Here is a 13,298-nt window from a genome sequence, read left to right on the forward strand (position 1 = left end):
TATATATATAAATATATAATAATTAGGTGAGTATGACACAATTTAGTTTAATTTTCCCATTAAAAAATGCGACTTGTACTAATATATCCAATAAAAGAATTTCCAACCTTTTAGTAAATTAATTAAATAGTTAAGGAATAGAAGATAATTGATAGAATCAGATGTGACACAAAGGTGTGATAATTTTATTGATAAAATGGTAGAAATACATACAAGTGATGGGAGGCTAAGAGAATAAAAACTCTTTTAATTTATTCTATAAATAGATCTTTCAAGCATATTTTGTTAATTTGTTTCAGTGCACTTTTATTGTGTGGGATGTAGTCATTTTCATGTATGTGTGCATCAACTTATATAAGCATTGTATAGTGTTCCATGATAGGTGTCAATGAAGAAAATAATGTTTTAATTTTAACTAGATGTTAACTCGCGCGTTGCGCGGGTATATTTTAATTTATTTAATTTAAGTGATTTTTTTAAAAAAATCAATATGAAGTTTTATATCTCAATTGTCAAATGATTATTGATATATTAGTTATATAAATAATATATATTTAATTTTATCAATGTAATTTATAGAAGAGAAGTTTCATTGTCAAACGATTTTTGTTAACAAAAGATATATATAAATAGTCGAAATATATTTTTAGGGGTAAGCAAGAGAAAAATATGTACTCTCAATTCAGAAGAAGTTGAAGAAACAGATATTAATGCAGACATATAGAGACGAAAATGTGAAGGTTATTAATGCAGACAAAAATAACATTAGTGTGAAAGATGTTAGGTAGACATTATGAAATAATAATGTGGAAATGTTGAGTAGACGTTATGAAATAATATTTAAATAGAAGATATAATATAAGGTGAGAAATAATATTTCCTCCACTCTATATGAAAACTTAGACGTCAATTTTTTGGCTCAAGTGAAAAATATTTGCATATATAGAGGAAATAATATGAGATGGCAGCGAACTCTATTTTAAATATATATAATAGATTTGTAGTTATTTTTCTAATTTTCATAGTTTTGATAATCTTAATAGAAAATAGGGTAATTAGAAAAAGTATAGTAAAAAAATTAGAAAAAACCGTTTGGTGAAAGTTTAAAAAAAGTAGGGATTAGAGGAATTAAAAGAGGAAAAAATTAAAAGAGAAAAAAATAAGGTGAATGTTAAAACTGGTAAAACATATACGAAAAAATGAGAAACAGAAGAATCAGATACTCAGAATCAAAGTGATTCTGATCTTAGTGTTATTCAATGGTAAGAATCGTTACAAGATTAGAGAGCAATCGTTACAGGCTTAGAAAAAGAAACCACTGGTTCCCAATGAATCAGTCCTCCAATTTCCTCTTTTCCTCCTCTTCCCTGCCTCCAACTGATTACTATTTATAGTAATAGGTTTTGGTTCCCCAAATTTCTAACAGAATAACAGCTAACCTATTAACAAACTAACTAACTAATAACAAACTAACTAACTAACCTGTACATTCTTTTTATTCCTTCTCACATATACATTTCCAAACCCCGACTTATTCTTACTCCTATCAATACCCCCCCCTAAAAGAATGACCTTGTCCTCAAGGGGAAAAGCTGGAAACTGTTCTTGCAATCTAGCGGCACTTTCCCAGGTACTATCACAAGCAGGAAGGTCCTTCCACGAAACTAAAACTTCCACTGAGCCATTCTGATCTTCACGCCATTTGACAATATCGATTGGTTCTACCTGAAGTTCATACTCTTCATTCAACATAGGAGGAAGAGGTTGGGGCTGTTGGTGCGGCTTTAAAGCTTTCTTCAATAGAGATACATGGAAGATTGGATGAATTTTAAAATGATCAGGCAACAATAGCTTGTAAGCCACATGACCCACCCTAGCTAGCACTTGATAAGGACCATAGAATCTTGCTGCTAACTTAGCATAAGGTCTTGAGGCTAATGATTTTAATTTGTACGGCTGCAGCTTCAAATAAACCCAATCACCCTCTGAAAACTCTTCAAATCTCCTGTGTTTATTGGCTTGGGCTCGCATCTGGTCTTGAGCCCTAAGTAGATTCTGCTGAAGTTCCTTTAAAATGTCATCTCTGGCCTGAACCAACTGATTGACCTCTTCAACCTTAGATGGGACAGCACAACCCTTTATCAACAAGGGAGGATCTCTCCCATACACTGCTTTAAATGGAGTCATGCCAGCTGAACTTTGGAAGGTAGTGTTATACCAAAATTCAGCCCATGCCAGCCAATCTAACCATTTCTTAGGTTTAGGTCCCACAAAACATCTCAAAAAGGTTTCTAAACACCGATTTATCACCTCAGTTTGGCCATCGGTCTGAGGATGATAAGAGGTGCTCATTTTCAATTGAGTACCAGCTGCTTTGAATAACTCCTTCCAGAAATGGCTTAAAAAAATAGGATCCCTATCAGAGACAATAGTTGAAGGGAAACCATGAAGTTTAACAACTCCTGAAATGAAGACATCAGCAACTTCCTTAGCTAAAAATGGGTGGCCCAATGCAACAAAATGGGCGTACTTAGATAGCATGTCTACTACTACTAGAATAGTGTCCTTACCCCTGATTCTAGGAAGACCCCCAATGAAATCCATAGAAAGATCTACCCAAATTTGAGTAGGGATAGGTAATGGTTGCAGTAACTCTCCAGGACTTAGTGTGGAGTATTTATTCCTTTGGCACGTATCACACTCTTCTACATACTTCTTGATGTCTTTTTGCATGCCATCCCAATATAGAAAACTAGCAATTCGCTTGTAAGTTCTGAAAAACCCGGAATGTCCACCCATTGGAGTATCATGGCACTCAGCTAAAATCATAGGAATTCGATTAGAAGCTTTGGAAATGACCAATTTCCCTTTATAAAACAGCAACCCTCCTTTCAGCTCAAAACCAGCATGTGAAGTCGGAGAGATTACAAGATCTTGCATGACTTTTTGCCACTTAGAGTCTTGTTGAACCTCCTGTATCCAATTATCTGTTTCCTCACTGGTTAGAACAGACATAGCTGAATACATACCCTGCCTAGAAAGAGCATCAGCAACAGTGTTTTCACTTCCCGGCTCATATTGAATTTCGAAATCCAAACCAATCAATTTGACAGCCCATTTGAATTGTTTATCCGTAAACAACCTCTGCTCTGTCAAGAATTTAAGACTTCTTTGATCAGTCTTAATAATGAAATGCCTTCCCAAGATATAATGTCGCCACCTCTGTACAGCTTGGACTAAAGCCATTAGTTCCCTTTCATAGACTGACTTCAATTGGGATTTAGGAGATAACCCTTGGCTCCAAAATGCTAATGGTCTTCCCTCTTGCATCAGTACAGCCCCCAATCCCTTGCTGGATGCATCTGTCTCAATAACAAACACTTTGTTAAAATCTGGTACTGCTAGCTTAGGTAAGTCAACCATGGCAGATTTGAGACTCTGAAAAGCGGAAGTAGCCTGTTCTGTCCATCTGAAGCTGTCTTTCTTTAGTAGATCAGTGAGAGGTTTTGCTAGCTTGCCATAATCTCTCACAAACCTCCTGTAGTACCCGGTTAAACCCAAAAAACCTCTTAACCCTCTAACATCAGTTGGGACTGGCCAATCTTGCATGGCTGCAACCTTAGATTGATCAGCTGATACACTTTCACCTGAAATTATGTGTCCCAGGTATTCCAAACGCAATTGACCAAAGTTACATTTTTTCTGGTTGGCCTTGAGTGAATTCTATGCTAACACCCCCAATACTTGTCTCAAATGAGAAATATGAGAAGACACATCGGTGCTGTAGACTAGTATATCATCGAAGAAAACTAGGGCAAACTTCCTCAAAAATGGTTTCAATACCTCATTCATCAATGCTTGAAATGTTGAAGGTGCATTGGTAAGACCGAAAGGCATTACCAAGAACTCATAATGGCCTTCATGAGTTCTAAAGGCAGTCCCTTCACCTTCTTGCTTCAGTACTTGCATGAAAGCCCCAAACTGCAATTGAGTCTTTGCCAAGGATGGATCTCCACAAATCTTGACCCACTGTTTGCCTTTTTTCAAAGATAGCTCCAGCTTCCCAAAATCAGCTTTCACCTCTCCCAAGCTGGCTAACCAATCTAATCCCAAAACTATATCAACTCCTTTCAACCCAAACAAGTAAAAATCTTGCTCTACTTCCACGTTCTGTACCACTATCCGTAATTTCTTACATAGTCCCTGACATTTTACCTTGTGACCATCCCCCACTTCTATAGTGTAAGTGGGTGTTTGTTCCACCACTATTTGTAACTGAGATACAATTTCCTGTGATATGAAATTGTGTGAAGCCCCACAGTCTATTAAAATGATCACAGGTCTCCCATATAACTCCCCTGTAATTTTTCAAGATTTGGATGAAGTTAAGCCTGCCATGGAACATAAAGATAATTGAATAGCACTATATTGTTTTACCACCAATTCCTCCTTGTCTTCTCCCTCACTATTATCTTCCTCTTCCATTATAATCATCCTAAATTGCTTGTTCTTGCATCTGTGCTCCCTAGAATAGGGCTCATCACACTTGAAACATGGCCCTTTTTCTCTTTTTTCCCTCATTTCTTCCCCGGTTAAATGCTTGAACTCTCCCCCTCTATTTCTAGATCTTTCACTCATATTAACAGATCCAGAATTACTTTCTACACTACCACTAGCAGCTAGTTCAGATTTCTTATCAGCAACACTTCTTGAATCCATAGCCATTACCTTGCTACCATAATTATTTCTTGTAAAACTAGTGGGTCTAGAGTAGTAGCTATCCCCTTTCTTCTTTAAAATCATATTCTTTTGTTCTATCATTAATGATTTCTGAATAACAGCAGTGAGATTTTGAAGTTCGAATAACCGTACCTCAACTTTAATTTCTTCTTTCAATCCATTTAGAAAAATCCATTTAGCAAAATCTTGGTCAATAACCTTCAAAGCCCCTATGTATTTTTCAAATTCCTCAACATGCTCATCAACACTCCTCTCCTGTTTCAAGGCAAGTAACAACTCATAAGGATTCTGAATCATTGATGGTTGGAAGCGTCTTACCACAACAATTTTGAAGCTTTCCCATGTTGGAGACAAATTGCACCTTTCCCACCATTGATACCAACTAAGGGCTCGTCCTTCCAACGCAACCATGGTGGCTTGCATCTTTTCTTCGTCAGTGACATCTATTAGGGCAAAGTATCGCTCCAGCCTTTTGACCCACCCAAATGCGTCATCTCCTGAAAAAACAGGGATCTCCAACTTCCTCCATCGATCACAATTGTTTTGCCGTTGACGATTATTTTTTTCTTCTCCGTTCTCGCTTCTGTCTCCAGCTGAAACATTTTCACCCGAAACGCCCAATTTGGTAGCTATAGCGGCTAACAAATCCTCAGTTTTCTTCATCCGTGACTCATTCATTGCGAATCGCATGCGCATTTCTTCTTGTTCATGGCGCAATTCTTCCCATTCTTGATTCCAACTATCGTCGTCTCTCACCATCCTTCTTGTAGAAACCATACGCGCAACAGATCGCAATGGAAGCAATTTCTTAGGGCACCACGATCGGTGCTCTGATACCAGTGTTAAAACTGGTAAAACAGATACGAAAAAATGAGAAACAAAAGAATCAGATACTCAGAATCAAAGTGATTTTGATCTTAGTGTTATTCAATGGTAAGAATCGTTACAAGATTAGAGAGCAATCGTTACAGACTTAGAGAAAGAAACCACTGGTTCCCAATGAATCAGTCCTCCAATTTCCTCTTTTTCCTCCTCTTCCCTGCCTCCAACTGTTTACTATTTATAGTAATAGGTTTTGGTTCCCCAAATTTCTAACAGAATAACAGCTAACCTATTAACGAACTAACTAACTAATAACAAACTAACTAACTAACCTGTACATTCTTTTTATTCCTTCTCACATATACATTTCCAAACCTCGACTTATTCTTACTCCTATCAGTGAAACATAACACAACAAAATTTTCTAACATAGTTTACACATTAGTTTTAGTTTTTAATTTTTTTGCTATGAGGCGACAACAATAGAATGAGAGAATTTATTTTAAATAGATATAATAGATATGTCAAAGACATGCAATTAGAGACAATTTTGGTTTGTACTCCAAATTATTTATACCTATATAAATGGATATCATGTTTAGTATTTTTTTTCCCTCCATTTTACCATTTAATTAAAACGATTTTATTTAAAATATCATCTTCTTTACTCAATAATTATATAAAATTTTGGAACTTCTATTATTTTTATAGAAAAAAAAGTAGATCTACATACAAACACATTAGTCTGCATATTCACCCCAATATCTAGTCAATAATAAATGCAATAGTAATGAGGGAAAACAAAATGGGGGCCTTGATGTTGCATTATCCACATCCCTAATTTATACATTATTACGACGTGTATATTACATTGATAAGAAAAATGACTCTCCAACAATGACTAAAGTTCAACTCACTAAATATGCACACAAGTTCAATTTTGTATATTAGTGATAGGGCCTTTAAACCAATGTCTACCATTGATTATCCAATAAGAAATTACAAGAAGAAGCAATAATCCAACAGCAACAGGTGTATAGTTAAGTGTCTCAATGGTTATTGGATAAGAAACAGGTAATGAGAATAATATAGAAATAGTCATCACCCAAAGAACTGCAATCCAACCAACAATAACTCCGTAACGACCCAAATTAAAAGGCCCTGCAACAAAATACTTTCGTGCCAAGGTCACCCTAAAGAAGATAGGGAATGCATAGGCAATATATAGTCCAATGGTTGCTATGGACACCATAGCCTCAAATGCCACTATGCTTCCAAGAGACTGCAGGCAATAATAGAGTTTGAATTGAGTTAGAACAATAAAATAATGATATGATTGAACCATGGCTATTGTTGATTAGGTTGAGCTATAAACAAGAACATCACAAATGACAACAAGACTAGGGTCTTATTATGTATGTACTTGAAATCACCTCCAGGGTAATATGGACTTCAATTGTTGTTCCAATCAAAATTAAAACGTGAATTTTCTCAAATGATTTGTCTTTAATTAAAATTTATTAAACAATTAAATCCAACCACTTCAATTAGGTAGCAATATTAAAGAGAAATCAAAAAGCTTTTCAAGATCTCTTGAAATTGATAATTGCCCCTTAAGTTGTTCTTTTTCTCTGTTACCAACCAAATAACATTAGAATTATAGTTTTCCAGTTTCACCATATCATAGAGCACTTAAATTTGCAGCTTACTGAAAAAAGAAATCTGATAATAAAGTACACACACCGTTAGTGCCATGCAAAATGATATAAAAACAGAAAGCCACACAGCATATATGGGGACCTCCTGCTTGTTAACTTGATGCCACAATGATGACAATGGCATGGCCCCATCTCTTGAAAAAGCATAAGCCATCCTGTACAAATTTTAAGCATCCTAAGTAACTATACAAATTTAATCCCTCTCAAATGGAAAACTGACTAATAGTAGGCACAGTTACCTTGAATTGCTGGTAATTGAACTCATACCACAGAAAAATATTGCAACAGCCACAATTCCCAAGCAAATAATGCCACCAATTCCATGGCCATATCTTCTCTTAAATGCAAGATAAAATACTTCTGCAATGGCATATCCACCAGCCTCATTATTTTCATTCAAAAGGTAAGGGATGTCAGTAACAGCAAAGGTAATTCCTAGAATGTAACCCCATCCAACAATGATAGATATCCCAACAGCACTGATTATTCCTTTTGGTCCATTTATATCAGCATTTTTGGTTTCCTCTGTCTGAAAATATAAGTTTACATTAAACATGATATCTTAGTCTAAATCATATGAGTTGACTTATTTTGACACAAAAGGGGACAACAAATTGGATAGTTAATTCAATACAAATACATGGTTAATTTGAGTTGTTGATGAGTTGTGACATCTTGTTATATTCATTAATCATCCATTGAACATAATTAACCATATACTTGAACATAAATGGATGGCACAAAAAGAGATTTAAAAAAAATAGACAACACGACAATATACCATATGTGCTGATGCATCATATGCTGATAGGGTGTACTGGCTCATTAGAAGTCCCACGAGAAATATATAGGGTTTACTATTGATTCCTTCCCCATTATCACTATAGAAATGAGTGAAAACAAACTTGGCACTAGCTCTTTCCGTTGCAACAGATGGAATGATAATCATAAGCACACAAACACCTAAAAAGTTGTCCATTCCAATTAGAGATCCCAAAAGGGTTACCTCAGAATACTAAATTTAGAAAAGAAAGCATACAAAGGAAGTTTCTTTGTACCTAGAACATTCCAGAAAGCAGCCAATTGTCCTAAGAATGATAACAATGAGATTGGAAGGCTGTTTATTATACCATGTACAAACAAAAGTCCACCATGAAAAGCAATAGTTACATATTTAGATCCTGCATAACCACCACCATTTTTTCCACCAGTACTAAGAAGAATGATAACCTGAATGAGCTGTGCAAGTGAAAAGTCTACACTTGTTGTCACTGCCCACTGCAAATGGAAAAGAAATCAAAAGTTATGAGTGTAGATTGGGTTATTAGAAAAATCTACATCCAACACAAGTTTGACCTTGTAGTGAATAGTAAAGGATGATGAGATTTTAGAATATTTATCTTCATAAGAGTACCTGGTCAACTATGTTGAACCTGCATAACAAAAACCATCCAACACAAAATAAGAGAAATGGTTGTAGGAAAGCAAATATAGCAGTGTATCACGTTATTAGTCTTGACAACCCAAATTAACCTATAATTCATTTTCAATATATAGTCATTAAGGAGAGCTACAAAATTATTCAGTTTAAACATTTTATACTACAAAATTGGGAAGGGAATAAATGCTTGAATGATATGTGCCATATCATTAAATATAACTATTAGACACAAAGACACAATTAGTCACACTAGTTAGTCAATTATACTAGTTACTTTTAAACTAATTAATTAGTTAGACGTTTTTATTAAAGAATTAACTATATAAATTTTATTATACTACTTCATGTATTAACGATTCTCTAATCATTCAATATACTTTTGTCAATATATTTTAGATAATGAAATAATTGTAATTAACTAATTAATTTAAGTAACTAGTGTGATTAATATTATATCAAATAATAACTGTCAATTTTGCAAGTGAGTTTATTGGAAGTTTTATCCGTGGTTGATCTCAAAAATATAGTTCTAAATGTTGTTACTTTTTTACCCAGAAGGCATATTGAAGTATGGATTAAACTTGAAAATGCTAGTGGAAAATCTTGAGAACAGGGGAGATTATCTACCATTATTATTATATGACAAATTTAGGTACCAACAATATCTATCCTTAGTTGGCAGAATGATTCACCCACTGCACAAAATAATGGGGCAACTTAATATTACAATCTTCAAATATCTCTTATCAAGACCAAATTTGAGTTTATTTAATGGTACTTTTTAAGTGTGAATTTCACCCCCTAAAACATATAAAAATAATATTTTAGTCAATTTTTTCTAAATTATTAATATTTCATAATTTTAATTGGAAAAATGTATTTCAAAAGTTTCATATTCATCCAAATTTTTAAAATTTTAAAAAGAATCTAAAAATTGTATTTTGAAAATTTCACATTCTTTTAAAGTTTCATTTTTTTTTTAAACTTTTGAAAAAGTTGCATTTCGAAAGTTTCACATTCATCGAAATTTCAAAGTAAAATTAAATTTTTTAGAAAATTTACATTTCGGAAGTTTCACATTCATCCAAATTTTGATTTTTTTAAACTTTAAAAAAAATTGCATTTCGGAAGTTTCACATTTATCCAATATTTTAATTTTTAGAAAAATTGCGGAAGTTTCACTTTCATCCGAAATTTCAAAAAATTTCTAAATTTTTAAAAAAGTTGCATTCCGGAAGTTTTACCATCTAAAATTTCATATTTATCAAAAGTTTTTAACTTCTTACATTTTTTTAGAAAATTTGATTATCTCTTAGGGGGAAGTAAAAAAGAGGTGGGAGATAAAGGTGAGGAGGGGTACAAAGTAGATTCCTCTTAAAATAATCCAAAAAAGGAATTTCTCAATACTAAAAAATCCCTTAAAAAGATCCAAAAAAAATTTTGAAAATCTTTTATTTGAGTAAAAAAATTCATTTTTTTTAAAGAAAAATATTTTTTTTTTATTTTTCTCACAACTTTAAAAAAATTATTAAATTTCTTTTATAACAAAAAAAATTAGATATTTTTTTGAGTAAAATAAATTCTTAATTTTTTAATAAAAAAATTCAATTAACAAAATATTAAACTTACGGGTCTCTAACTTAAACCCACAAAGAATAATAAAATAATATATTAAAATTTTAAAAATTTATTTTAGTAGAAAACTTAATATCAATAGGTTTAATAAGATTTTTTTAAAGAAAAACTTTGAACTTTAAAACTTAATTAACAAATATTTAAAACGAATCAGACCCGCATAAAATCCTTGCATAAACTACAAAATTCCATGCTCATATAAGTAATAGTTGGTTGTTACGCAAATTGTGACATGGCATACACGCTATATAAAAAATATACCCATCATTTAACGAGACCTTCTCCCCTCTGTGTACAAAGTCGTCAGTATGGCCATTTCTTGAATTATGAAATCAATTTAGATGAAAATATTAACAAAAATAATTTTTGGGAAATTAGATTAGATACGATCACAATCAAATATTTTATATTTTAAAATAAATTTTAATTTTCCTAAATAAAATTTTTGATTTTTTATCGTATTATCAAGCTATGACAGATTTTTTTTATTTATATATCTTTTTTATTTTTTTTTACATCAAAATATCACACTTTCAAATAATATTACTTAATTGTCTGTTTTTTGAGAGTTAGTAGGAACTAGCTGGTTTAGGGAGCGACCACGGGAACGAAAAAAATGTTTTAGACAGACCAAAACGACCTTGCATTAGCAGTGATTTTTTTGTTGTTGTTTTAATAACTATTATATCATTTATTATTATTACTAAAAATGATTATTATTAAAAATAATTATAATTAAAAATAATAAATTATATTATAAATTTCAAAGAAAATATATTAAAAAATTATATTAATAACATAAAATAAATTAAATTAAATTAACTAATAAAAAAAACATCAAGTTTATACTATTGATGTCCACATTATTTATTATTATTATTAATGTATTATTATTATTATTATTATTATTATTTTATTTAATTATTTTTAATTTATTAAATAAATAATAACAATTATTAAAATGATATAATAATTATTAAAACTGCCAAACAAAAATTACTCTTTAACGAGGTCGCTAGGCCGGCTGACATATTGGAGTGGAGTGGGATATTTTGTTAAAAAAAAAAAACCAGATATGACGTATTAACAATGAATTTAAGAAATCATTATTGATTTTTTGTTTTTGGGTCTGAACATACATTATCTCTTAAGCTAAAATAAATAACAATAGACTTAACACTACATTTTTTTTAACTGAATTTGAATTAGAAAGTCGAATAAGACTAGACGGCAAGAAATTTAACTCTTCCCATATGATGATGGTTGATTTATCATTGACTAGGTTAATCATTATTGATTTATCATAGGAGAAATAGGAATAAGAATAATCAGCGTCCTAGTTAGTGTAGTGACCAGTCAAAAGAAGAAAAAAAAAATTGAAATAGTCGTAGCTAATTGTTGTAATGAAAAGGAGGTAGGTAGCACCTACCAGCCAGTAATCCAGGATGCAAAGGGTGCCCAATTAGGACCAGCAAGCTTAGCACTCCAATAGTAAAGACCACCCGAAGTTGGATATGATGAACAAATTTCAGCCATTGAAAGTGCAACAAACATGGTAAAAAAAGAAGCTACTATCCATCCATATACAACTGAAACAGGACCTCCATAGGTCAAACCAGTGTTGTAAAGTGTGGTTACTCCAGTCAGAACTGATATTATTGAAAATGAAAACGCAAAATTTGAAAGGACCCTGAAAATGATATAAAAATGCAAATTAAGAATGAAATTAAATGGAAATTCAAATTCAAATGAAATATTGAAATAGTAGTAGTAGTAGTTTACGAAAGGTCACGCTTAAGCTCTTGTTTGTAACCGAGTTCGTTAAGACGAGCATGGCCAGAATCGTGTGAAATATTATTGTTATAACCGTTTGTATTCAGTTGTGTGGCTGAACCCATTGTTTTTTTTTTTTTTTAGAAATAATCTCGAAGGAACAAAACAGAGAGAGAGAAATAAAAAAGAAGAATGGGGAATGGAAAATGAAAATGAATGAGACGATTGTTCGCGTTAAAGAGATTAGTCGTCGCATACATATACTACAATCATGTCATGTGTTTCCCTCCTTCCCGGGCACTCTCTTAAGTGTTTCTTTTTCATTCTTATTACAATATATTTTCTCTAGTTGTTAGGGACGGTAAGACAATCATCTAATTAAAATTGATTCGGTTAATTGAATTTTTAGATATTTTTTTTATTCAACTGTTATTTATTAAGTCAGTATTTCAAATGTAAAAATCATAAATACAAAAAAATTATATTTTTAAATTGTATCTTCCATCTATTACCACCTCTATGTCTCTATCCAAAGTCTTTGTCTCTTAAATTTTTTTTCTTCAACTTTTATCACGTTCCCTCCTCTCTCTACCTTGGTTTTTTTATACCTTAATATATTTTCTTATTGAGAGAAAAGAGGAAAGGGGAAATCAAATTTAAAATCTAAATGGACCTAAAATTTATCAATCGTGGAATTTTAAACTTGAATTTAAATCACGAGTGTGAGCGAAAATTCTACTATTTCAATTAAAAAATAATTATTCTCTTAAATAATTATATTATTTTCAAATTTTTAATTATATATATATATATATATATATATATATATATATATATATATATTGACATTAATCTTAATGAATTTTAATGACATAAATAACAATTATAAATTAATATCAAAATTTATAAATATAATTTATAACTTTTTAGAAATAATTTGATTTATCGCATTGTCAATGAAACATTTTTTTTATCAGACAATCCTCTTTTCAAATATTTTAAAATAAAAATGGGGAATGCAAGTATGGTATTTTAATTTTAGGCTTAATTCCACTTTTGGTCCCCCTATTATAGGTGAAAATTGAAAGTAGTCCCCTCATTTTGTTTCTCCCCAGTTTTAGTCCCCCAAACAGAATTTGAGTCTAAATCATGATGAGTTGTCATTTTTT

At 31.8% G+C, this 13,298-nt stretch overlaps 1 protein-coding gene across 1 annotated transcript; it reads right to left on the reverse strand.

The window, feature by feature from the left end:
• Nucleotides 1-6,353: 6,353 nt before the first annotated feature.
• LOC101506625 (amino-acid permease BAT1 homolog) lies at nt 6,354-12,449 on the reverse strand. The gene is made up of 8 exons (XM_004496969.4): nt 12,139-12,449; nt 11,786-12,046; nt 8,695-8,713; nt 8,339-8,558; nt 8,062-8,243; nt 7,520-7,809; nt 7,306-7,435; nt 6,354-6,844 (listed from the first exon to the last, which is right to left on the reverse strand). The coding sequence occupies exons 1-8, from the start codon at nt 12,252-12,254 to the stop codon at nt 6,497-6,499; spliced, it is 1,566 nt and encodes a 521-aa protein (XP_004497026.1). The 5' UTR covers nt 12,255-12,449; the 3' UTR covers nt 6,354-6,496.
• Nucleotides 12,450-13,298: the final 849 nt, after the last annotated feature.

This window comes from Cicer arietinum, chromosome 4 (assembly GCF_000331145.2).
Source record: "Cicer arietinum cultivar CDC Frontier isolate Library 1 chromosome 4, Cicar.CDCFrontier_v2.0, whole genome shotgun sequence".
In the NCBI taxonomy this organism is placed as follows: domain Eukaryota; kingdom Viridiplantae; phylum Streptophyta; class Magnoliopsida; order Fabales; family Fabaceae; genus Cicer; species Cicer arietinum.